Source organism: Saccopteryx bilineata, chromosome 4, assembly GCF_036850765.1.
Source record: "Saccopteryx bilineata isolate mSacBil1 chromosome 4, mSacBil1_pri_phased_curated, whole genome shotgun sequence".
NCBI classification, from domain to species: Eukaryota; Metazoa; Chordata; class Mammalia; order Chiroptera; family Emballonuridae; genus Saccopteryx; species Saccopteryx bilineata.
In genome coordinates, this window is record NC_089493.1 from 287708509 (window position 1) to 287733361 (window position 24853).

General features: G+C 50.4%; 1 protein-coding gene across 4 annotated transcripts in view; it reads right to left on the reverse strand.

Annotated features, from left to right (window-relative positions):
• Window positions 1-24853, reverse strand: part of TBC1D24 (TBC1 domain family member 24) — a 30360-nt gene that overhangs the window by 3204 nt on the left and 2303 nt on the right. For 3 of the 4 annotated variants that reach the window (XM_066275203.1, XM_066275204.1, XM_066275202.1), the window contains exons 2-7: window positions 6609-6718; window positions 4302-5380; window positions 3694-3711; window positions 3024-3182; window positions 1397-1460; window positions 256-351 (exon numbers count right to left, since the gene is read on the reverse strand). In XM_066275203.1, coding sequence (XP_066131300.1) covers window positions 256-351; window positions 1397-1460; window positions 3024-3182; window positions 3694-3711; window positions 4302-5266 — 1302 coding nt within the window. In that variant the 5' untranslated portion in view covers window positions 5267-5380; window positions 6609-6718. The remainder of the gene's footprint in view (window positions 1-255; window positions 352-1396; window positions 1461-3023; window positions 3183-3693; window positions 3712-4301; window positions 5381-6608; window positions 6719-24853) is intronic. The other variant, XM_066275205.1, reaches the window with a different exon arrangement.

Consider the following 24853-nt stretch of genomic DNA (forward strand, 5'->3'; position numbering starts at 1 on the left):
TCCTCCCATAAATCTTCACTGAAGCCCTCTGTGTACAAGGCCTCATGCCAACCAGGGCTGGGGAGATGGTGCCACGTGGGCAGGTAAGGGCCTGCCTGCTCTCATGGAGTTAACGGTCAGTCTAATGATCACAGACTGGAAGAAAATGGGGAGGTTATCCTGTAGGGTAACTGCTAAAATGAAAGCAAGCAGGGTCATGTGAGCAGGGGTGACAGGCCTGTTGACCATAGAACGCCTGCAGGGAGACCCACTCACCCTAAACACAAAGCATTCTCCGGTCCCAAAGAAGCCCAGTTTGCCTCCAAACTTATTTCTTTCTCTCCAGTCTGTTGACAGGTAAGCTCCACAAACCTGGGGAGAAAAGCCCAAGGTGAAGCTGCACCGTGCTGGCCTGCAGGAGCATCCCTTTGCTCAGGGCCTGCTGAGGGGCTGTGGAACTGACACAGCTTGGGGTGGGGTGATGATGTCACAGCACCTCCCACCCCGACTCTAGGGCAAGGACTGAAGGTAAAGAGATGTGGGGAGTTGGAGTTTGGAGGGCATGGGGTAGGCAGTGAGAGTGGGGTGATGGTGGCTGCCATCAGCTTGTTTGGGATATTTTCATTTCGTTTCCCTTCTTGGTCTTCAAGCATTGGAATAAGCCTCATGTCCACACTCTGATTTTGGGCATCAGTTCTAGAGATGTCCCTCAGATGAGAGCTTCCAGGAGGTACACCTGCTCAACAACATTCTCCACCCCTGTCAGCCAGCAGAGCACTTGATTACACCATTAGAACTAAGTCCCTGTAATGGCTGCAGGCTTTTCCCAAAGTGACAATCAGAGTCATCTATGATACAGATGCCCAGGCTCCTCCAGGAAAGCCAGATGCAGAGTCTGGAATGGGGTGAGGAATCTAAAACTTCCATGGGTGTAGGTTTGGGAGCCACTGGAAAAGAAGCCTCCACTGGAGGCAGACACCCCAGGATGGGAGCACATGAGCTCTGATCTCCCTAGTCTTGGGGGACTTTCCAGGGGAAAGGGACTGTAGAAGAACGGGCCCGATAGCTACCTGTTAGGGAGTGGAGGCAGGTGAAAGCATCGGATTCACCTGGTATGGGCCACAGTGGTGGGTGGATGCAGGGCCTTCCTTACCGGCATTTCTGCAATGTTCCTCCTAAGTAGCCAGGCTGTTTCAGCTGGGCCTGGGCCTCAGGGGAAGCAAGGAGGCCCTGAGTACTTGGGAGTCAGACAGGGAAACTGGATTCACTTCTTTATAGAGGGTGACTGCTCTGTGGCCCTAAGTGCAGGAAGGCTTGGTGGAGGGTGCAGGGGCACCCACCCTTCCTGGGCCACAGGAGCAGCAAGCCCACCAGAACTCAGAGGCCAGACCCCAGGCTCCCTCTGGTCCCTGCTCACCTCCTTTTGTGTGGTCTTAATGAGCAGGAGGGTGGGCTCATGTCCTTCACACTGGAGATAGAACCTGGGGGAAGAGACCACATGGGCCAGTCCTGAAAGGAAGCAGTTATCCTGCATCCCTTCCCCATGCCACCTCCAGCCAGCCTCTGCTGACCAGTGCCCACAGCATCTGAGAAACCTGGACTGTCCATGGGTGGACAGGCCTAGGAACTGCATTTCCTTATCTCCTGGGACCAGGCATAGTGGCCAAAGACCTGCTGACACTCTGGCCTGGGCATCTGCTAAGCCAAGATGGAGTTCCGCCGAGGTGGCCTGCAGGCTGAGCAGTCAGCTGCCCTAGGACTGTCTGCGCTGGTGTAAAGCGGGGGGAACTGGCAAGGCAAACAGCCCCCAGCAGACAGAACTATGTGCCAGGTGCTTTGGGGAAGCAAGAACAAGAAGAACAGGTCCCTGCTGTAGGAAAGCTCAAAGTCCAAGCACATGGGAGCCAGCTGGCCCTGGGAAGCATGTGAGAAGGCCTGAGGTTGCCATTGTGGTGGCTCCAGATGCCCTAGGCTTGTCTGGCGGCTCCAGTGGCTCCGCTTAGCCGTCCCTCAGTGGGCCTCCCATGCCACACAGAGGTTAAAACTGGGTGAATGAGGCCTGAGCAGGCGGCGGAGCAGGGGATAGAGTGTCGGACTGGGATGCAGAGGACCCAGGTTCGAGACCCCGAGGTCGCCAGCTTGAGCGTGGGCTCATCTGGTTTGAGCAAGGCTCACCAGCTTGAGCCCAAGGTTGCTGGCTCGAGCAAGGGGTCACTTGCTCTGCTGTAGCCCCACGGTCAAGGCACATATGAGAAAGCAGTCAATGAACAACTAAGGAGCTGCAACAAAGAATTGATGCTTCTCATCTCTCTCCTTCTTGTCTGTCTGTTCCTATCTGTCCTTCTCTCTGACTCTTTCTGTCTCTGTGACCACAAAAACAAACAAACAAAAAGAAAAAAAACTGGGTGAATGCAGCTCTAATTAATTGTGTTATAATGTTCATGTGGCTACAGATGGTGGCCATTATGTGGGCTGGGCTAACTCTGCCTGTATTGCCTCTGCTGGATCACTTGTGACCCAAGCCAGAGCTTCTAATGTCACCTGAAGTCTGAGGCTCAAGGGGGAGCTGAACCTGACAGAACTGCCAGGGAGGCAGTGTGCCCTGGGGAGGCCAGCACAGCCACAGCCCCACAGGGCGAACCAGCTCCTGGCTTGTGGACTGACAGAGTGGGGGCGGGGAGTAATGAATCACAGCTCTTATAGTTCTATAAGCTCTGCCTCCCTCCCATGTCATCACAACACCTACATAGGGACCTGGATCTGTGGTGTGAACGGCAGTGACCCCTGAATTTGGGTGGTCTGGGAGTAAGAGAAGCCCAGAAAAGGGCCTCCCAATCCTAGAGCCCACAGGAAGGGGCAGGGCCTCACCCAGGTGCCCAGGTTCACAGGCCCATTCCCAGTGTGACTTTCTGGAAGCACAGGCAGGACCAGAAGCTGGGCAAATGCACCACTCCCTTTGCCCCTCCTGTAACACCTGGCTCTCAGAGTCCATGCCTCAGGGCCCTGGAAGGCAGGCCCTGCCTCCCCAGTCTCCCTGGCATTACCTGGTCAGGCTGTACCCATGCTGCAGTGAGGAGAAGAGCAGGAGGGGCTGACAGAGGGCAAATCGCTCAGGGATCCATGACCAGATGTCTCTCATCTCTTTCACACTGACAATATCCGAGTAGAAGTTCTCTGCATGGACAGCCAGGTGCACAAACTGCCTGGGGAGAGCCAGGGAAGGTTCAGAGCACAGCTGTGACCCAGTCCTGACCATGCCCCCCACCCCAGGGGTGTACACTGGTTCTCTTGGAAGCCAAGCCTGAAGGGAACTTCTCACTTACTTAACCAGCTTAAAGCCAGGCCCTAAGTATCCTCAGGGAGAAATGGGATAGAGCTGACCCTTGGAGCCTCACTCCCATCCTATTACTAAGAGGGAAGAGCATCCAGTCCAGGAAGGAACAAAAAGCATCTTTTCTCTAAGAAATGGGAACAGAAAGTGAGTCAGCTCTGGCAAGATAATGCTTCAGAGCCAGCCAAGCACTGGCACACAACTGAGGCAATGGACCAGATGGACAGAGACAGGACAAACAGATGGCACCTAAACATCAGCTAGGCTCTAAGGCAGCACTGCTAAAGCCAGTCCTGAGAGCCAGCACAAGCAGCCAGGCCCCAGGACAGCCAGACCGGAAGACAGAGAGAATCCAGGCATGGAGATGCAGTTTCCAGACCTACCTTTTAGAAAGTGAAACACTGAAAAACAGGAGGAAGCAACGGACATGGAGAAGAAGAAGAAAAATAAAACAGACAAGGAGAGGTTAGTGGCAAGAATCGGTGCCCAGGACAGGCCTGCCATTGGCCTGGAAGAAAGGTCCCCATGTCGAAAATCACATCACCTGACACCCAGTTTCAGGACATCGTGGGCCCTACCCACCCTTGCTCCCCAGGGGGCTGTGCTCAGGGCTGGGGGCCATGCCCAGCAATAAGGGAGCCCAGATTTGGAGGGGCAGAAAAGGGCTGCAGTGAAATGACCAGAGGTGGCTAGCTTGGCCCACTATCTGATCTTCCAACTACATGGTCAACAGCTTTTATCTCCGCCATGGCCTCAATCCTGAGGACAGTAACCACACCTTCCATTCCCACAGTGCCCCAGTAGCCTGTGGCAGTAACCAGGAAGGCCCTCTCTCCTTCCCCATCATTTTCTATCCATGCACAGATGGCTGGTTGGCAGTAGGCAGACCAAGAAGCTGGCAAGACAGGCTCATGCCCCCAACCCCAGGATGTATTCCACCAAAGCCCCGTCCTAAGTGGGCCCCCGGCAGCCTGCCCAGAGGCCAGTCTACCTCTTCTGTTTGACGGTGATGCCCTTCTGCTTCAGAGCCTTCTCGTTGGCCATATGCAGGAGCTGGATCTCCTTCCGAGAGAAGAGGCGGATGGCGAATGCTTTCTCCAACAGCTTCTCGGGTGACACGGTATTGGCGATGTCCTTGACAAAGGTACGAATGTCCTGCTTCACATTGTCCGATTCGAGTGGCTGCCCAGCTCTCACCTTGTGGAAGAACTTGAGGATGGCTAGTGCAACACGGTACAACACCTTATAACCTTCCACCAGGAAGACATCAAAGACGCGAGCGAAATAGTTGAGGGGCAGCTCTCCAAATAGCCAGCGCTGCCAGTCCGAGTAGACCTGTAGGACATCCTCTGACACAGCCACCATCAGCTTGTGGGCTGCCTGGCAGTACTTGTTTACCAGGTCCCCAAATGTCATGCAGGAAGACTCAAAGGCCAGAAAGCTCTGATCGATCAGCTTTTTGCTGGGGTCGTTGCAGGCCAGGATACGGCAGGCCTTCTCGAAGCACTCAGCCTCATCGATGCTGTAGTGCAGCAGCAGGGCCACGACCGCGGGCAGGGCAGGGCAGAAGGAGATGTCAGGGAACTGGTTGGCGATGCACAGCAGAATCTTTCGAACAGCATCCTCACCCCGTGTGTTCAGGCAGTAGCTGGGCACCTGTGTGTTGTCCACAAACTCAGGTAAGGGCAGGCTGCTGTTGCTGTGCTTGCCCACGATCTTGCCCACGATGTCACTGTACACACTGGCATCAGGTGTGACTGTGCGGCAGGGGATGTCCCGGATCAGGCGCTGGTACACCTTCCCCCGCAGAGAGTGGCTTTGGGCCCAGTAACCCTGGCGCGCCAGCTGCTTTAGCTCTTGCAGGTCAGTGCAACTCAGTTCCTTGGGTCCCAGGTCCCGGATGGCAGTGTCCATCTTATCTCTGTCCACAAAGCAGTTGTACCCCTCGGAGTACATAGTTCAGGGAGCACCCGAGGGGAGGGCCCTGGTCTGCCAGGAGGGGACAAAGAGCAGCTAAATCCTCCAGCGCCCTCAGAGGCTTTTCTGATAACCTGTTTGCCACCCCATATCCTGTAGGATTAAAAACCATGCTCAATACATGTGTATAAAAGTTCATATTTTAAAGAACATATTGTTTGACTCTTCTATAATGTATTATAAGGAATTTCATTTAAAATAAGTAAACATATTCTGAGTATTCACTATAAACTTTGGAGTATAACTTCTTTTCATGGAGCTTATCAAGTTACTGTAATAGGTCACAGTTTTGAAAGCCTAGCAATGAGTTCCCAGAAGGGCTTCGAAAGAGAGCCTGACCCTGTTAAAAACAACTCTCAGCTCGGGGGGTAGAAGGCTTCCACACACACTACCACCCTATGGCCTGTGGGCCTTCTGAGAGGAAGCTGCTGTTTTTTGTTGTTTTCATTTTTCCGAAGCTGGAAACGGGGAGGCAGTCAGACAGACTCCTGCATATGCTCGACTGGGATCCACCCGGCACGCCCACCAGGGGGCGATGCTCTGCCCATCTTGGGGCGTTGCTCTGTTGCATCCAGAGCCATCCTAGCGCCTGAGACAGAGGCCACAGAGCCATGCTCAGCGCCCAGGCCAACTTTGCTCCAATGGAGCCTTGGCTGCGGGAGGGGAAGAGAGAGACAGAGAGGAAGGAGAGGGGGAGGGGTGGAGAAGCAGATGGGCGCCTCTTCTGTGTGCCCTGGCCGGGAATCGAATCCGGGACTTTCACATGCCAGGCCGACACTCTACCACTGAGCAAACCGGCCAGGGCCTTCTTCTTTTTTTTAAGTGAGAGACAGACAGGGACCGACAGACAGGAAGGGAGAGAGATGAGAAGCATCAGTTCTTTGTTGCGACATCTTAGTTGTTCATTGATTGCTTTCTCATATGTGCCTTGACCAGGGGGCTACAGCAGAGCAAGTTACCCCTTGCTTAAGCCAGCGACCTTTGGGCTCAAGCCAGTGACCATGGGGTCATGTCTACGATACCACACTCAAGCTGGATAAGCCCGTGCTCAAGCCAGTGACTTCGAGGTTTTGAACCTGGGTCCTCCATGTCCCAGTCTGACACTGTTCACTGTGCCTCCACCTGGTCAGGCTGTTGTTGAAATTATTTTTAAAATGGGTAAAATATGCTTGCTATATGAAACTTTTTGGCTCATAGGCCACTGCATGTGGACAGCAAGACAGAAGTCTATTGTTGAGGGTACCACAATTTAACATCTGTTTTTGCTAAAGGCTCCTGTCTTCAGCCTTTACAATAATCTGCCCATGCACCTCAGACTAACCTTTCTGCCTGTGACGGTATAAGTGTCTGGAGATGTCACAAGCGTTTGCTTCAGTGAGTTCTGGTAAATTATCAGATCATTCCAGTTTATCTTGAATCTAGAACATTCATCTGAAAATAAAAAAGCAAAAAATACCTTAAGAACACTGAATGGAAAGTAAAAAGTTATATTGTAAAACCTGCATTATAAGACATCTTTTTTTTTTTTTAGGTGAGAGGAGGGAAGATAGTGAGGCAGACTTCCAAATACTACTGGGCCAGGATCCACCTGCCAATTCCTTCTGGCACTGGTGCTCAAGTACTGAGCTATTTTTAGCACTTGAGGCTGATGTGTGGACCAATTGAGCCATTGGCTGCAGGAGAGAAAGAGGGAGAGAAGGGGGAGGGGGAGAGAAGCAGACGGCTGCTTCTCCTGTGTGCCTTGACCAGGAATCGAACCCGGAATGTCCACACGCTGGGCCAACACTCTATTCACTGAGCCACCAGCCAGGGCCAAAGATACCTTAAGAAAGCACTGTTAATATGGCATTTTTTTGTAGTAAAATACACATAACAAACCTACCATTTTGACCATTTGCAAGTGTATGTATAGTTCAGTGGCATTAAGTACATTCACACTGTTGTTTGTCCAACATCACAACCATCCTTCTCCAGAACTTATTCATCTTCCCAAACTGAAACTCTGTGCCCATTAAATGCTACCTCCTCATTCCCCCTTCTCTTGGCAACCACCACTCTACTTTCTGTCCCTAAGAATTTGACTACTCTAAGGAGCTCATTTTAGTGGGATCATACAATATTTGTCCTTTTGTGTCTGGCTTATTTCACTGATCATATGTCCTCAAGGTTCATCTATGTTTACAGCATGCATCAAAAAAAATTTTTTTAATTAACAAAGTTTTTCAGAGCAGTTTTAGGTTCACAGCAAAATTGAGAGGAAGAAAGAGATTTCTCATATACCCCCTGCCCCCACACATTCATGCCCTTCTCCATTATCAATATCCCCATCATGAAGTGCTGCATCTATTTTACTTGATGAACCTACATGGACACATCATAATCACCCCAAACCTAAAGATTAACAGTCCCTATGTGTTTGGACAAATGTAAAATGACATGTATTCTCATTATTGTATTATATGGAGCATTTTCACTGCCCTAAAAATCCTCTGTGCTCTACTTCTTCATCCCTGCCCCTACCGCTTATTAGAATTCCATTTTTTAAAAGATTTTTAAATTGATTTTACATAGAGAGGAGGTTGGAGGAAGCGAGAAGTATCAACTCATAGTTGCTTCACTTTAGTTGTTCATTGACTGCTTGCTATGCGTGCCTTGACTGGGCAAAACCAGGGTGTCGAACAGGCAACCTCATTATTCTAGGTCGATGCTTCATCCACTGTGCCATCACAGGTCAGGCAGAATTTCATTCCTTTTTATGGCTAAATAATATTCCATTACATGAATAAAGCACAATTTGTCCATTTACCTGTTGATGGACATTTGGGTTGTTTTCATATTTTACTTATTTACTTACTTATTTTATTATTATTATTCTTTTTAGTGAGATGAGGAAAAATAGTGAGACTGACTGAAATCCACCCAGCAAACCGTCTAGGGCCAATGCTCGAACCAACCAAGCTATCCTTAGTGCCAGGGCTGACACTCAAACCAATTGAGCAACTGGCGCAGGAGGGGAAAGGGGAGAGAAAGGGGAGAGGGAGAGTGAGAAGCAGATGGTCACTTCTTTTGTTTGCCCTGACTGGAAATCAAACCTGGGACATCCATATGCCAGGCTGGCATCTATCCACTGAGCCAACAACCAGTGAGGGCCTGTTTTCACATTTTGGTGATGTAAATAATGCTGTTGTGAACATGGGTATGCAAGTATCTGCTCAAGTCCCTGTTGCTAGTGTCTTTGGATATACAGTATATCTACTGATATTGTTTCCTTATAGAAAACATTAATTAAAACAAGGTTTTCTTTTTTCTTTCTTTTTTTTACAGAGACAGAGAGAGAGAGTCAGAGAGAAGGACAGACAGGAACGGAGAGAGATGAGAAGCATCAATCATCAGTTTTTCATTGCAACACCTTAGTTGTTCACTGATTGCTTTCTCATATGTGCCTTGACCGTGGGCCTTCAGCAGACCGAGTAACCCCTTGCTCGAGCCAGCGACCTTGGGTCCAAGCTGGTGAGCTTTTGCTCAAACCAGATGAGCCGGCGCTCAAGCTGGCAACCTCAGGGTCTTGAACCTGGGTCCTCAGCATCCCAGTCTGACTCTCTATCCACTGCGCCACCACCTGGTCAGGCAAAACAAGGTTTTCTGACAACATCCATTTAATATGTCCCACTGGAAATCCCTTGCCCACAGCAGAACCAGGGCTGCTACGGTAGTGGGACCTTCTTCAGAAGAAAAGATACCCTTTGGGGTTGATTTGTTTGCTCTGTTCTGGGAGAGAAAGCAGGATTCCCTTCTTTCACAGTTTCAAAAGATCAGGCCAACAGGCCCACGCACACTCCTATGACCATGCCCAGTGTGCACTCCCCGATCTTTCATGTGCAAATTACCTGTAGCTTTTAAATCCTTCTTTGTAGGCTCTGAGCCCACTAACCGCTAAAGGAACCCCAGGCCCATCCTGTTTGTGTGAAAAGAACCAGCTCCTTCTTAGGGCAATAAACATGTTTAAAAACAGAACAAGAACAGGGCAGGACAGCACCAACCCTCACTCAACTGGTCTCAGATTCAGGTTGAACATTAAACTGGAAACTCCAAAAGTGATTATTGCACCTTGCAAAGTTCCTTCAGAGAGGACCCACCGTTTTGTTTCTTGCAGCAAGTTGCCCAGAGACAAGCTGGGTTCCGAGGGACTGGGAGGCAGGAACACATGCAGGGTACCCTGAAGGAGTCCCCCGGACACCCACGGGCTTCCTTCCCAGCCTCCATCCAAAAAGAAAGCCTGATGTCTCGGGCTGGGCCAACAGGCTTGCAGTGTGACCTTCTTAGACACCTATTAAACCAGGTTCAGGGTGGTTTCCTTAGATTTCTTTTTACATGAATGCATAATCACAAAAAAAGTCAAATAACACACAATTACAGAGTAAAAATGTAGAGTCCTGCCCTGGCTACTTAGCTCAGTCATTTAGTGTTGTCCCGAAACGCCAAGGTTGCAGGTTTGATCCCAGTCAGGGCACATATGGGAAGCAACCAATGAATGCACATCTAAGTAGAACAACAAATAAATGCTTTTCTCTTTCTCTCTCCCTCTCTCCCTTTCCTGTTTCTCTAAAATCAATCAATAAAATAAAATGTAAAGTCCTGTTCACATTATCCCTTCAATCCTACTCCCTCTTTCACCAGAGAATCAACCACTGCTCTCGTTAGTGCAATCCTACAAAGCCTTTTCTTATATATATTTACATACACATCCACAGCTGAGTTAGATTGATAAGGCTGGCTACTGGAAAGGGGAAGTCAGGAGGCAGGAAACATCAAAAACATAAAATCAGCCTGACCAGGTGGTGGAGCAGTGGATAGAGTTGATAGGGACGCTGAGTACCCAGGTTCAAAATCCCAAGGTCACCAGCTTGAGTGTGGGATCATGGACATGATCCCATGGTCGCTGGCTTGAAGTCCAAGGTTGCCAGCTTGAGCAAGGGGTCACTGGCTTGGCTCGGCTCGGGTCCCCCAGTCAAGGTACCTATGAGAAAGCAATCAATGAACTAAAGTGCCACAACTATGAGTTGATGCTTCTCATCTCTCTCCCTTCCTGTATGTCACTTTCTCTCTCTAAAACAAAACAAAAGAAAACACTGCACACTCACACTCTGGAGGTAAGTCTTAAGAGTTGAAGTGATGCTCTCTCCCTGTTATTCCATCTGCTGCGTGCATCCATCTTACAACACTATCTACACTGCTTGCTCCCCCCCAGTCCCCCAGCTCCTGACAAAGGTCAAAGGAAAAAAGGGAGGCAGGGGCAGATGTGGGAAATGATCCAGTTTTAAATCAGACAGGCCTGGCTTCAATGTCCATTTCTGCCACTTGTTTGCCTGAACCTCAAACAAGCCATGGCTCCTTTCCGAAAGGCAGGTGCCTGTCTGTAAAACAGCTGAAAACACAACCAGCATCACTGGCATTAGTCCCCATGTAAGACCTGAGGGCTAAGTTCTTAATTGGGGCTCAGTGGCTAGGGTGCAGGTGACATCCCACTCTCTCTCACTTCCACTCACCTCTGCTTAAGCAGTTCAGGGCAGGGAGCCAGCTGGTGCAATTACCCTCAGACTCAGAGTGGGAGGAAGGGAGGGCATGGCTTCTTATGATAAACACTGCACTCACCTAAAGGCCACCAGTCCAAGTTCACTGCAGAGGAATGGGGGTGGGAGTGGGGGTGGGACAGGGCTGGTTTATGAAATGACATCTTTCTATCAGCCCACCCCTGGGAAGGTACTGGCCCCAGTTGCCTGCAGCAATCTAAATTATTTTATTTATTCATTTTTAGAGAGGATAGAGAGACAGAGAGAGAGAAGGGGGAGGAGCTGGAAGCATCAACTCCCATACGTGCCCTGACCAGGCAAGCCCAGGGTTTCGAACCGGCAACCTCAGCATTTCCAGGTCGACGCTTTATCCACTGCGCCACCACAGGTCAGGCTGCCTGCAGCAATCTAAACTTGGAATGTACGGGAAATATAAATGACTCTTTTTTTTTTTTAATAAATGACTCTTATACAAGGATTTTTTTTTTCAATACTGTAAATGTATTTTCTCTTATCATTTTTCTTTCCTTTTTTTTGAGAGAGAGAGAGAGAGGGAGGGAGAACGGGAAAGAGTTGAGAAGCATCAACTCGTAGCTGCGTCATTTTAGTTGTTCACTGATTGCTACTCATATGTGCCTTGACCAGAGGGGCTCAAGCTGAGCCACTGACCCCTTGCTCAAGCCAGAGACCTTGGGCTCAGGCCAACAACCTTTGGATCATGCTGATTATCTTTCGCTTAAGACAGCAACCCTGTGCTTAAGCTGGCAACCTTGGGGTTTCGAACCTGGGACCTCAGTGTCCCAGGTTAATGCTCTATGCACTGTGCCACTCCCAGTCAAGTCTTAGGATTTTTTTCTCTAGCTTACTTTATAGTGAGAATATATATAGTATATAGATATACATAATGTACAAAACATGTTAATTGACTACATTACTGGTAAGGCTTTCAGTCAACAGTAGGCTCTTAGTCAAGTTTTTGGGGAGTCAAAAGTTGTATTGGGATGTTCAACTGTGTGGGGAGTCCCCTGACCTTTCTTTGGGGAGGTACCCTAACTCACATGTTTTTTAAGGGTTTGTGTCTTTTGCCCTCAGCTTTAGGCCTAGACTACAATTCTGGGAAAAATTCCACTCATCCTGTTAGAATCACAAGAACTACAGAAAATGATCATTTCAGAGAGCGGGGATACTAACCACATAGCTTGTCTGCAGGGTGGTGGCTACTTTAGCTAGGGTCGTTAGGGCAAACCCCCCTCAATTTGAGCTTAAGTGACGAGAGGAAGCAGCCAGAAGAGTTGAGGAAAGGTCACTCTGGACAATGAGAAGAACAAGTGCAAAGGCCCTGAGGCAGAAACAGGCCTGATGTGCTCCAAGGAAAGAAAGGCAACAGTGTGGCAGAGCACAGTGAGCAAGAACAAGAACAGCAGAGAGACCCACAGCATAGAGATCATGGACAGGGAGGGGTTTGGATTTTATTCCAAGCACAAAGGGAAGCAGCGAAGAGATGTGATCCAACAGATGTGTTTAAAAGCCAATTGTAAGGATTAACTGAGACCATTTATAGAAAGCACTCAGCCTAGCCTGACCTGCCAGGGCAGCTAAGATGTCCCGAGGGTATTTCACTGTTACTTCTCCTTGGGGTCCCCTGGCCTGGCATTGGCTCTGAGATGCCTGGGAAGTGACAGGGTTACTGTGAATCAACGCCTGATCAGTCCTCCAGAGGGGCCTGAGCACAATCTCCTGCCCCAGGGGAGAGGTGTAGCCAAGGCCACCACTGAGGTTCTCCTGTAGGCCCACACAAGCTCCCTGCTCTCTCTCAGGGATGGACCCTCCAAGTGGCCATTCTGACAGACCTGCTTCCCCTTCCCTGCTGAGCTGCAGCTTCCCACCCAGAAAGCCCCTTTCAGTGACCCTCACATCCCTTTCCTCACAATTACTGGGCCTCTTTTGAGAGTTCAGGCTACATGTTGGGAAGCAAATATTTCTTTTTTTATTTTTAATCTTTTTTAAAAAAATATTTTTTAGGTTTTGTGGGTTTTTTTAGATTTTTATTTACTGATCTTTAGAGAGAGGAGAGGGAGAGCATAAAAGAGAGGAAGAGAGAGAAAAAGGATGCATCAACTGATAGTAGCTGCTTTCTGTATGTGCCTTTGACTAGACAAGCCTAGGGTTTCAAACCAGTGACCTCAGTGTTCCAGGTCAACGCTTTATCCACTGCGCCACCACAGGTCAAATATTTCTTAAAAAGAAAAACACATACATGGAAATGAGTGACCTTCATTTCCCCAAAATATTATCTTTCTATGTCAGTGACATCTCTATCGAGCTTTTTTTTTCCCCCTCTTATTTTTTTGTATTTTTCTGAAGCTGGAAATGGGGAGGCAGTCAGACAGACTCCCGCATGCGCCCGACCGGGATCCACCCCGCACGCCCACCAGGGGGTGATGCTCTGCCCATCTGGGGCGTTGCTCTGCTGCAATCAGAGCCATTCTAGCGTCTGAGGCAGAGGCCACAGAGCCATCCTCAGCGCCCGAGCCAACTTTGCTCCAATGGAGCCTTGGCTGCCAGAGGGGAAGAGAGAGACAGAGAGGGGGAGGGGTGGAGAAGCAGATGGGCGCTTCTCCTGTGTGCCCTGGCCAGGAATCGAACCCGGGACTCCCGCATGCCAGGCCGATGCTCTACCACTGAGCCAACTGGCCAGGGCCTCTGTCGAGCTTTTATCCATCATGATAACCAATGCTTCCTCTGGCCAAAGTACACTGTCCTGGGTCTGCCAAGGCCAAGTTCACATCAGCTTCTGATGAGACCCAATGCATTAGGGGGCCCCCATTCAGTGGCTGCAGGCCCAGAGTACTAACAGAGATTGGTACCAATTTGTGCCCACAGAAAGGAGGTGGCCAGCAGGGGTGAGAGGAGCCCAGGTCTCCCTGTACCTACCTGCTCTGGGTGCAGCCCTCCAAGATTTTTGATCAGGACCAGGGTGGGAGGGAAAGTGGATATAGATGGAATGACAAGACCTTGTGGACAGCAGGGCAGGAGACATACCAAGTAGCTGGGGTTCAAGTGGGACCCCTCATATCCCATCCCCAGGTACCACCAAACACAAATCCCACAGCTGCTGGCTATCAGGTGATTTAGCTTTGCATTTCTATTTCTAATCCTGAGGATAATAACCCCACAGCACAGGGATTTGCTCCATCTTATAGATGAGGAAACTGGCACAGAGTGCTACAGGGGCGGGGGGTGTCCCTAAGTACATAGAAAACTATCTGGTCTGTCAGCCTCCAGAGTGCTCATGGCAACCCCACAGTGCCTGAGACCCCTCCCCCACCCAAACTGGGCAGCCCCACCCATGTTCCATCCTCAGCAAGTTCAGGGCTGGCTTCTCAATGCCACCTGCTGTCCTAAAACACACCTTAGGTCTGTTGAACCATAAGAACAGGGAACATGATTTTCCCAAACAATTAGATTTGAAAACAAATTTGTTTTCCTGTGATAAACACAGACTCTCACATCAAGCCTGGGTGATTCCATATAAACCACCCACCAACACTGGGCACTACACCTCCCATTCATGTTGTCTTTCCTAGGGGCCCCGGCACCCCATCATAACTCCCTACCCCAAACTTTTATTGATTTGACAAACTTATATTGAGTTGCCCCTTCTGAGCTGGGTCCTGGGCAGGGAACTGGGGACAAGAGAGTAAAAGATGGCTATTGAGTAGAATAATTATCACAGTCCATGCAGAGCCCTGGCAGGATGCTGACTTCACATGAGTACCACAAAAGGAGCAATGGTACCCCAATTGTACTATAAAGATGGGGAGCCAGCCCAATGTGGAGGTGAGGATGGACGTATGAGGGAGGATACAGCAAGCTGGGGAGCCTCAGGCAGGTGGTGTTGAGTGGCTGCAGATGGGATAAGAGGGCATCTGATGGCCTAGATGTCACCCCTCATATGAAAGAGTCAGAGGAGAGTCTAAGCAGAAGGTGGCATGCACTTTTAAATTTTTTATTTATTTATTTTAGTGAGAGGAGAGGAAGCAGAGAGACAGGCTCCCACATGTGCCCCAACCAGGATCCACCTGGCAAGCTCACTAAGGGGCAATGCTCTGCCCATCTGGGGCAATTGGAGCCATTTTTTAGCACCTGAGGCAGAGGCCATGGAGCCATCCTCAGCACCAGAGACCAACTCGTTTGAGCCAATTAAGCCATGACTGCTGGAGGGGGAGAGGGGGAGAGAGAGAGAGAGATAGAGAGAGAGAGAAAGAGAAAGAAGTGGGAGGGGTGGAGAAGCAGATGGTTGCTTCTCCTGTGTGCCCTGACCAGCAATCAAACCCAGGACACCACATGCCAGGTTGATGCTCTGCCACTTAGTCTACAGGCCAGGGCCAGAAGGCGACATGCACTTTATTTTTATTTATTTATTTTCTGAAGCTGGAAATGGGGAGAGACAGTCAAACAGACTCCAGCATGCGCCAGACCAGGATCCACCCGGCACGCCCACCAGGGGCGAGGCTCTGCCCACCAGGGGGCGATGCTCTGCCCCTCCGGGGGGCGTCACTCTGCCGAGACCAGAGCCACTCTAGCGCCTGGGGCAGAGGCCAAGGAGCCATCCCCAGCGCCCGGGCCATCTTTGCTCCAATGGAGCCTTGGCTGCGGGAGGGGAAGAGAGAGACAGAGAGGAAGGAGGGGTGGGGGTGGAGAAGCAAATGGGCACTTCTCCTATGTGCCCTGGCCGGGAATCGAACCTGGGTCCCCCGCACGCCAGGCCGACGCTCTACCGCTGAGCCAACCGGCCAGGGCCAACATGCACTTTAAATATATCGCCCTGGTGCCTGACCAGGCGGTGGCACAGTGGATAAGAGTGTTGGACTGGGTTGCCGAGGACCCAGGTTTGAGACCTCGAGGTCGCCAGCTTGAACGCGGGCTCATCTGGTTTGAGCAAAAGCTCACCAGCTTGGACCCAAGGTCGCTGGCTCGAGCAAGGGCTTACTTGGTCTGCTGAAAGCCCACGGTCAAGGTACATATGAGAAAGCAATCAATGAACAACTAAGGTCTCACAACGAAAAACTGATGATTGATGCTTCTCATCTCTCTTCATTCCTGTCTGTCTGTCCCTGTCTATCCCTCTCTCTGACTCTCTGTCCCTGTAAAAAAAAAATACACACACACACACACACATATCCATCCCCCTGGTTGCCCAGGAGGAAGGAGGGCAGTCCAGAAGAGGAGGCATGAGGAAGGCTGGGCCAAGCCTGGCCAGGAAGGATGAAGAAAATGGGGTGGACCCAAAAGATTGCCCAGGGGTTAAATTTTATCAGACAAGGTAACCAATGGTTAGGGGAAGGACCCAAGCACTGAACAGAGATTTCTGGCCCAGGGATGGAGTTTTGGTAGGGCAGAGACAGCACTCCATTTTGGAGTTGAAAGTTATGACACAGATGCCTGTTATGATATAGATGCCTCTCAGGCAAATGCCAGAGCAGTTCAGGTTGGAGGCAGAACCATGGGCTGCTATTCCAAGATCCTGCCCAGACATCCAGCCCTCACCTCAAAGGCCCATGCTGGCTCTTGGACTTCTCACCCAGTTAACCTCACAGATAGCACCCCCCACACACACACACCAGGGCACCACCAAAGTGCCAACTGTGGGGTCACCGGGCAAGAGGCACCCTTGAGCAGAGAAAGGTTAGAAAGGTTAGCACTCACCAACCTCCTACTGCCCCCTACCCAGCCTGGGCCTGACCACCACCCCACCTTGGCTGCAGAAACAGCTCACAGTCAGAGGACCCTGGACTGGGCAGGGCTGGACCTTAGTCACTGTGCCACAGGACAGGGTGGAAGCTCTGTGGGTGTTAGCTGCTGTGTCTCAGTTCTTCCTCTCCAGTCTGAGTAACCTTACATGTTTCCCAGGAGTGGAACAATGCAACAAAGAACTAAGAGGAAGGAGGCTGCAGCTCCAGCCTGGCAGACAACTGGGCAAGGACCGGAAGGAGGGGCAGGAAGGTGCTCTGTTCTGGGCCTGAAGAGTTCCATGTGACAAAGAAATGCATACTTCTCTCAGTTTCGCTCTCTAGATAGTCCCTGTACCTTAGAGACCATCAATACCCAGTGAGGTGGAGCCTGCAGAGGTGGAGCAAGCCAGGACACAGCAGAATGATCAAGTCCCTCAACACCTGCTTGGCATCAGGGGACAGGCATGCAGAGGTGACAGCACCTCACTCCAGCCCCCAGGTGTGTGAGGTCTGAGGATGAGAAAGACAGTAATTATAGGACATGTTCACTGCCTGATAAGGAGATGTTTGGAGTGCCAGTGACAGGGGGCAGCAGGACAGGGAAGGGAAGAGGACCTGTGTGTGTGGGGGGGGTGTATCTGGGTGGCTGAGTGTGTGATTCAGCTTGCAGAGCATTAGGGTGGAGGAGCAGGGACCATGAGACAGCTGGGAGGGCATCTGGGAAGCAGAAGGTGGAGGAAGTGAGGCCATCCACTGTGGACAACAAGAAGGGGAGGGAAGAGGCCTGGAGCAAGACATACTCCAAGGCAGGTGATGAGCACTCTCTCCTATTATTGTGCAGGAACTTCCTCCTCCCAAGCTTGAGTCAAGTCTGATTTCCTCATGAAAAGCCCAGTCCTCCCACCGAGCCATGGGGAGAGGCGAGGAAAATGTCCAATCCCACCCCAGGACTCAGCTGTAGCTCCCAGAGACACAGCTTCAGGACTGTCTGGAACCGTGGGTGGAGACTCATCTCCCCACCCCAGGCTTCAGCTGTAGAATGACAGCTGAATCTCAATTCTGCAGACGACCACTGGTGACACGGTCACTGTCTGGGGTAACCACAGGTAACCATGTGTCCTCCACATTCCAGTGCCTCACTGTCCTTTTTTTACCTACCGCACCCCCACCCCTCTCATCTTTCTCTGAAACTTGTCTGAGGGTAAGAACCCATCACATCTGCCTGACCAGGCGGTGGCACAGTGGATAGTGTTGGACTGGGATGCGGAGGACCCAGGTTTGAGACCCTGAGGTCGCCAGCTTGAGCGTGGGCTCATCTGGCTTGAGCAAAAATAAAAAAAGCTCACCAGCTTGGATCCAAGGTCGCTGGCTCAAACAAGGGGTTACTCGGTCTGCTGTAGCCCCACAGTCAAGGTACATATGAGAAAGCAATTAATGAACAACTAAGGTGTCGCAACAAAAAACTAATGATTGATGTTTCTCATCTCTCTCCGTTCCTGTCTGTCTGTCTGTCTGTCTCTGTATAAAAAAGAAAAATAAAAAAAAGAACCCATCACGTCATCCTTTCCCAGAAAGCATCCCTCCCTCCCTCTGATCAGACAGCAGCCAGCTTTCCCCAGGACCCTGCTGGCCCCTCTCCCCAGGCTTTCCCCAGGACCCTGCTGGCCCCTCTCCCCAGGCTTTCCCCAGGACCCTGCTGGCCCCTCTCCCCAGGCTTTCCCCAGGACCCTGCTGGCCCCTCTCCCCAGGCTTTCCCCAGGACCCTGCTGGCCCCTCTCCCCAGGCTTTCCCCAGGACCCTGCTGGCCCCTCTCCCCAGGCTTTCCCCAGGACTCTGCCCCCTCTTTCCAGAGTATTTCCAGGACTCAGACTCCTCTCACTCCAGCTCATGGCCTCCATTCTCGAGGGTTGAGCAGGCAGCCCTGGTGTGAATCTCCTCACCTTCAAAAGACTTTACCTCTCTAGTATTTTATCCACAATCTGGTCAGCCCTGGAAACCACTCCAGCCAGAGGTAGCATATCATAACCCTACTCTCTCCTAACCTTTTTCTAGAGCTCTTTATCACCCTCTTCTCAAGCACGTGACTCCATTTCCCTCACCTACCAGCCCCTTGTGGCTTTATGTCTTTGCCTGCTCAGCCTAGACCCACTCCAAGCTCCTCCTGTGCTCCTGTCTCAGCCACAGAACCAAATCAATAGCATGCTTCTCATGCTCCCACACTACTTACAAAGGGAAAAATCACACTGCCCTGCTCATCACCTGGCATCCCTTCCTGACATGCTGTGCCAGCACCCTCTCCTATTCCCCTAGCTTATAGCTTCACATCCGCCTGTAGCCCTTGCCCTCCCTCTCCTGAGAATGAGGTGCCAGGAAAGGGCTTCCTCTCTCCTCTGACCTCAAATCTCACCTCCTGGGGACTCCAACTCTCCTGTATCTTTAATGCTCCCTCTCTGCTATTACAGATAAACCCCAAAAGAGCCACTCACAAAGCCTGACGCTCTACTCCAGCTCTGCCTCTCCTCCTTTCCTTCCCAGCCAAGCTTCTGGTGAAAGCAGGCTATACCTGTCTGCCATCCCTCTCCCACCTTCACTGCCTGGCTACAAGACTGTCTAACAAACACCTTTGGGCCCTTCTATCCCTGAAGCACACAGCACAACCCCAGTATTATCAGGTCTCCTTTCCCTAAGCCTCCTGAAGCCCTTTCCTGTGTCTGTCTCCTCACCTCTCTGGATGCTGTTCTTTCTGTTCCTCCACCTGTCTCTTAAGTGTCATTTTTGAAGAAAGGAGGTCCATTCTCTTCTCAGCCTGGAATCCTCCTGTGAACTCAAACGCCATACTTCCAACTGCTTTCCTGAACATCTCCCATCCTTTGTACACTCCACATGACTCCAACATGTTCAGCTCCGACTCCTAATGCGCTCTGCCCACTCTCTACCTGCACCCACATCCTGTTCTCCCACCATCCCTTTAGGATCTGGCCCTACTTCCCCTCCAAGGGCAACTTCAGGAGCCTTGCCCACAGAGCACCAACTACAGCCCCCACGACACATGCACAGGGCACATCCACAATCAGGAGGAAAGAAAGGACACATTTGCTCTCCTTTCTCCTCTCAGTTCAATCTACTTTGCACAAGTGCCTCCTCCTTTGCCAGCCCTTATCAACCTCCCAGGCAGGTCTGAGGGCACCCTGGCTACAGTCTACCCCTCCTTATCCAAATCTGTTCTAACTCTTGGCACGTCATCATGATGACCTGCTTATGAGTACAGATCCTCTACTATACTTTTGAGCCAGCTCTTTCACACCATACCCAGTGTACCCAGGAAGGAAGAACCAAGAGAGAAACACATGGGAACTCAGAAAAATCCCAAACCACATGGGTGCAAGAGGAAAATTTAATTCTAAACAACAAGAGAAGGCATTCGCCAACTTGTTTAGGCATGTGACCTTCCCAGCCACAATCTTCGCATGAAAGGAAGGCAGGCTGTGCTCTGCCTCAGCCCTGAAGCAGAGCACAGGCATTTCTCAAATATTAATGGCAACTGGCATTCCACAGTGACTATCAGACAGCCAGTTACTGGGGAACTTGATAATGGGCCCTTTGCTAATGAGGGCACGTGCCAGCTACAAAGGGTATAACCATTAAGGCATTAGGCGTGAGTCATAGCACCGCAGGCCAGTTGGCTGTCCCATCTGCCTGCTGCCTGTCAGAAGTTCAAATGCAGGTCTTGTCAGTGGCACCTTCACCTACGGCAAGGGGCCCCAAGCAAAGAAGAATCCCAACCTGGTTAGCCTCGCAAAATAGTTCCCTGCATCCCTTTCTCAGGCAGAAAACCTTTTCCCCAACCTGATCTGGTCCATCCAGGGGTTGGAATGGAGCTCTGCTACTTCAGGATCTTTGTATTCTGAGCTCAAAGGGTCCTCTCAGCTGAAAGCTGGGAAAACACTCCCCCAGGGCACAGGATAAACCAGCTAGCTGCAAAGAATGAGAACCAGAGAAAGAGAATCTGGTTGTCAGCAGCATTAGAATTTTTTTTTCCTTTTTAACAGCAATTAGAAATTTGACTAGTCAGAATTCCAAGTAGGGTGCCTTCAACAAGTGTGCCTCAGAAGGCAGGGTAATAGCAGGTTCTCCAAAAGTATTTTTAGATCTGATAACAGAGGGGGGCCAGTAAGAAATCTTGCAGGTTTAATCATTTTAACAGGCATTCAAAACACTTCCTGAATGACAGTGTACCAAATGCTGGAATACAAAGATGAGAGGCTCAGCTCCAGCTCTCACTGAGCTTCTGGCTTTGCAGACAAGGGTGTACTGGCCATGCCAACTCAGGAAATGAGCTATGAGGAAAGACGGGTTGGGGGCCAGTGTGTCTCAACTGAGTCCTGAAGGATAGGTGGACTTTGTCCAGGAAGCATCAGAAACAGCATGGGTTGGCCCTGGCCAGTTAGCTCAGTTGGTTAAGAGCGTCGTCCTGAAACAACAAGGTTGTGGGTTCGATGCCTGGTCAGGGCACACATGGGAAGCAACCATGAAGTACACAACTGAGTGGAACAACAAATGCTTCCCTTCCCCTCCCCTACCCCTCCCTCAGAAGAGGAAAAAACAAAACAAAACAGCATGAGCATAACACAAGGCCTTGGAGAGCACAGCTATTCAGGCCAGCAAGCCCTTCACAGCTCTTTAAGAGGGCAGGCCAGTGAGTGCCATTTGTGGCTCAGATTAAAAAAGACATTTCTAGGCCCTGACCGATTGGCTCAGTGGTAGATTGTCGGCCTGGCGTGCAGGAGTCCCAGGTTCGATTCCTGGCCAGGGCACACAGAAGTGCCCATCTGCTTCTCCACCCCTCCCCCTCTCCTTCCTCTCTGTCTCTCTCTTCCCCTCCTGCAGCCAAGGCTCCATTGGAGCAAAGTTGGCCCAGGCACTGAGGATGGCTCCATGGCCTCTGCCTCAGGTGCTAGAATGGCTCTGATTGCAACAGAGTGACGCCCCAGATGGGCAGAGCATTGCCCCCTAGTGGGCGTGCCGGGTGGATCCCGGTCGGGCGCATGCGGGAGTCTGACTGCCTCCCCGTTTCCAGCTTCGGAAAAATGATGGAACAATACTGAGGTTCAATTCTTGATCAGTTCACACGTGAAGCAACCATCTGTTTCTCTCCCTTCACCCTCTCCTGTTTCTCTCCCTGTTCCCCTCCAGCAGCCAGTGGCTTGATTGGTTCAAGCATTGCCCTGGAATTGAAGATAGCTTTGTTGGTCTCAGCTGGTCCGACTGTGGGGTCCTGGAATAAAAACAAGGGAACCCCAAAGGTTCTGCAACCTTGGATCCATCTCTGGGTCTGAGAAGACCTTTTTTCAGAGATAGAATTGTGAGAATGCTTTGAGAAGACTAATCCTCAGTCTGGAGGGAAAAGTGGTCCTTTAAGATGAATGACAATCTGAAAGTGTCCCAAAGAGCAAATAAACACATGAGACAGGCCCCTGGAATTGATTGTGTGATTTTTGAACCTTGAGCATTTTATACCTTGCCATTTACTCTAAGCAACATACTGGGCCTTCACCACAGAAATAAAAAAACACTATTCTGCACTCACATTCCCAAAAAGCAAGGGATTATTAATGAGAATTTTGTTAGCTTATCTACTGTTTTATAAACATAAAACATTAGGTGCCTCCAGGTTTCAGTCTTCTTTTTCTCACTCCATATACTCTTCTAGGAAGGCCCACTCCACTACTCCTTGGGTTTACTGTTACACAGGAAAGAGTCCCCAAATGTTCTCAAGCCTAGTACACTTTCCTTGGCTTCAAATCAAAATATATCCATCAACCTACACTAAGAAGCCTTACCAACCAGCTTACCAATCAGCTCAACATCTCTAAATTGAAAGTTGTCACCTGCCCCAAAGCCTGCCCACTTCTTGCACACTGTATGTAGCATGGACCCAGCTGTCAGTCACCCAATTTTGGACTATTCCCCAAGTCTTCCATTCTCTCTGGCCCTTCCCCAATCTCTATAGCCATTTGTCTCATGGTTTTTGCTCTGCCTTCTCTGCCCCGCTGCCCTTCATTGGTGCTGCGTCTTCCTTCTTCCTATATGTGCCATGGTGGGCCCTGGCTGGTTGGCTCAGCAGTAGAGCGTCAGCCTGGCATGTGGAAGTCCTGGGTTCAATTCCTGGTCAGGGCACACAGGAGAAGAGACCATCTGCTTTGCTACCCCCCCACACACACCTCCTCTCCCACAGCCAGGGCTCAATTGGCTCTAGCGAGTTGGCCTCGAGCACTAAGGATGGCTCTATGGCCTCCACCACAGGCGCTAAAACACGGCTCGGGTTGCAATGGAGCCAAGATCCCAGATGGGCAGAGCATTGCTCCCTAGTGGGCTTGCCAGGTGGATCTTGGTCAGGGCACATGCAGAAGTCTGTCTTTCGCCTGATCAGAAGGTGGCGCAGTGGATAGAGCATCGGATTGGGAAGCGGAGGACCCAGGTTTGAGACCCCGAGGTCGCTAGCTTGAGTGTGGGCTCATCGGGTTTGAGCAAGGCTCACCACCTTGAGCCCAAGGTTGCTGGCTCGAGCAAGGGGTCAGTTGGTCTGCTGTAGCCCCCCGGTCAAGGCACATATGAAAAATCAATCAATGAACAACTAAGGAACCGCAACGAAGAATTGATGTTTCTCATCTCTCTCCCTTCCTGTCTGTCCCTATCTCTGCCACAAAATAAATAAATAAATAAAAATAAAAATAAAAAAATTGGTCCCTCTGCCTCCCCTCCTCTCACTAAAATATAAATAAATAAGCAAGCCATGGTGGTCTCTTAACCACGCTGGTCTCAGTAAAACCCTTCATCAATCCATCCTGGTAACCACTGTCAGGTCACCAGTGGAAAACACAATCTGATCAGTCAGTCACGGACCCAAGATCCCTTGGTGACCCCCCACCGTTCTCAGGCTAAAATGCAAACTCTGACCTGATACTCAAGGCCTCCCCTAATCTGCTTCCAGCCTAGCCCCTTAATTTCTTTTCTTTTTAAATTATTTTTATTTTTTTAATTTATTAATTTTAGAGAAGAGAGAAAGAGAGAAGGGGGGAGGAGCAGGAAGCATCAACTCCCATATGTGCCTTGTCCAGGCAAGCCCAGGGTTTTTTTTGTTTGTTTGTTTTTAAAAAGAGATTTTTTTTAATTTTATTTATTTTTTACAGAGACAGAAAGTGAGTCAGAGAGAGGGATAGACAGGGACAGACAGACAGGAACGGAGAGAGATGAGAAGCATCAATCATTAGTTTTTCATTGCGCATTGCAACACCTTAATTGTTCATTGATTGCTTTCTCACATGTGCCTTGACCGTGGGTCTTCAGCAGACTGAGCAACCCCTTGGAGCCAGCGACCTTGGGTCCAAACTGGTGAGCCTCACTCAAACCAGATGAGCCCGCACTCAAGCTGGCGACCTCGGGGTCTCAAACCTGGGTCCTTCTGCATCCCAGTCCAACGCTCTATCCACTGTGCAACCACCAGGTCAGGCAAGCCCAGGGTTTTGAACTGGCGACCTCAGTGTTCCAGGTCGATACTTTATCCACTGCGCCGCCACGGGTCAGACCCTAGCTCAGGGGTCCCCAAACTTTTTACACAGGGGGCCAGTTCACTGTCCCTCAGACCGTTGGAGGGCCGGACTATAAAAAAACTATGAACAAATCCCTAAGCACACTGCACATATCTTATTTTAAAGTAAAAAAACAAAACAGGAACAAATACAATATTTAAAATAAAGAACAGGTAAATTTAAATAAACAAACTGACCAGTATTTCAATGGGAACTATGGGCCTGCTTTTGGCTAATGAGATGGTCAGTGTCTGGTTCCATATTTGTCAATGCTAGCCGTAACAAGTGATATGACGCAGTTCCGGAGCCCTGATGCGTGCGTCCCGCATCGCTGCGCTTTGTGGCGCCACCACATACAGCACACAGGATGCATCCTGTGCTCTCTCACTGACCACCAATGAAAGAGGTGCCCCTTCCGGAAGTGCGGCAGGGGCCGGATAAATGGCCTCAGGGGGCCGCATGTGGCCCGTGGGCCGTAGTTTGGGGACCCCTGCCCTAGCTCATCTTCTTTTTACCCACCTACCAGAGCTACTCATTGCCCTTCTCCCAACAGCTACTGGGTGGGTCATCCTCTTATAACTTCACACACAGTCTCTGCCCAGAAAGCTCTCTCATATGATTTTACCACTCCTATTCATTCTTCAGAATAGCCCAAACATTTATAAGGAGCCC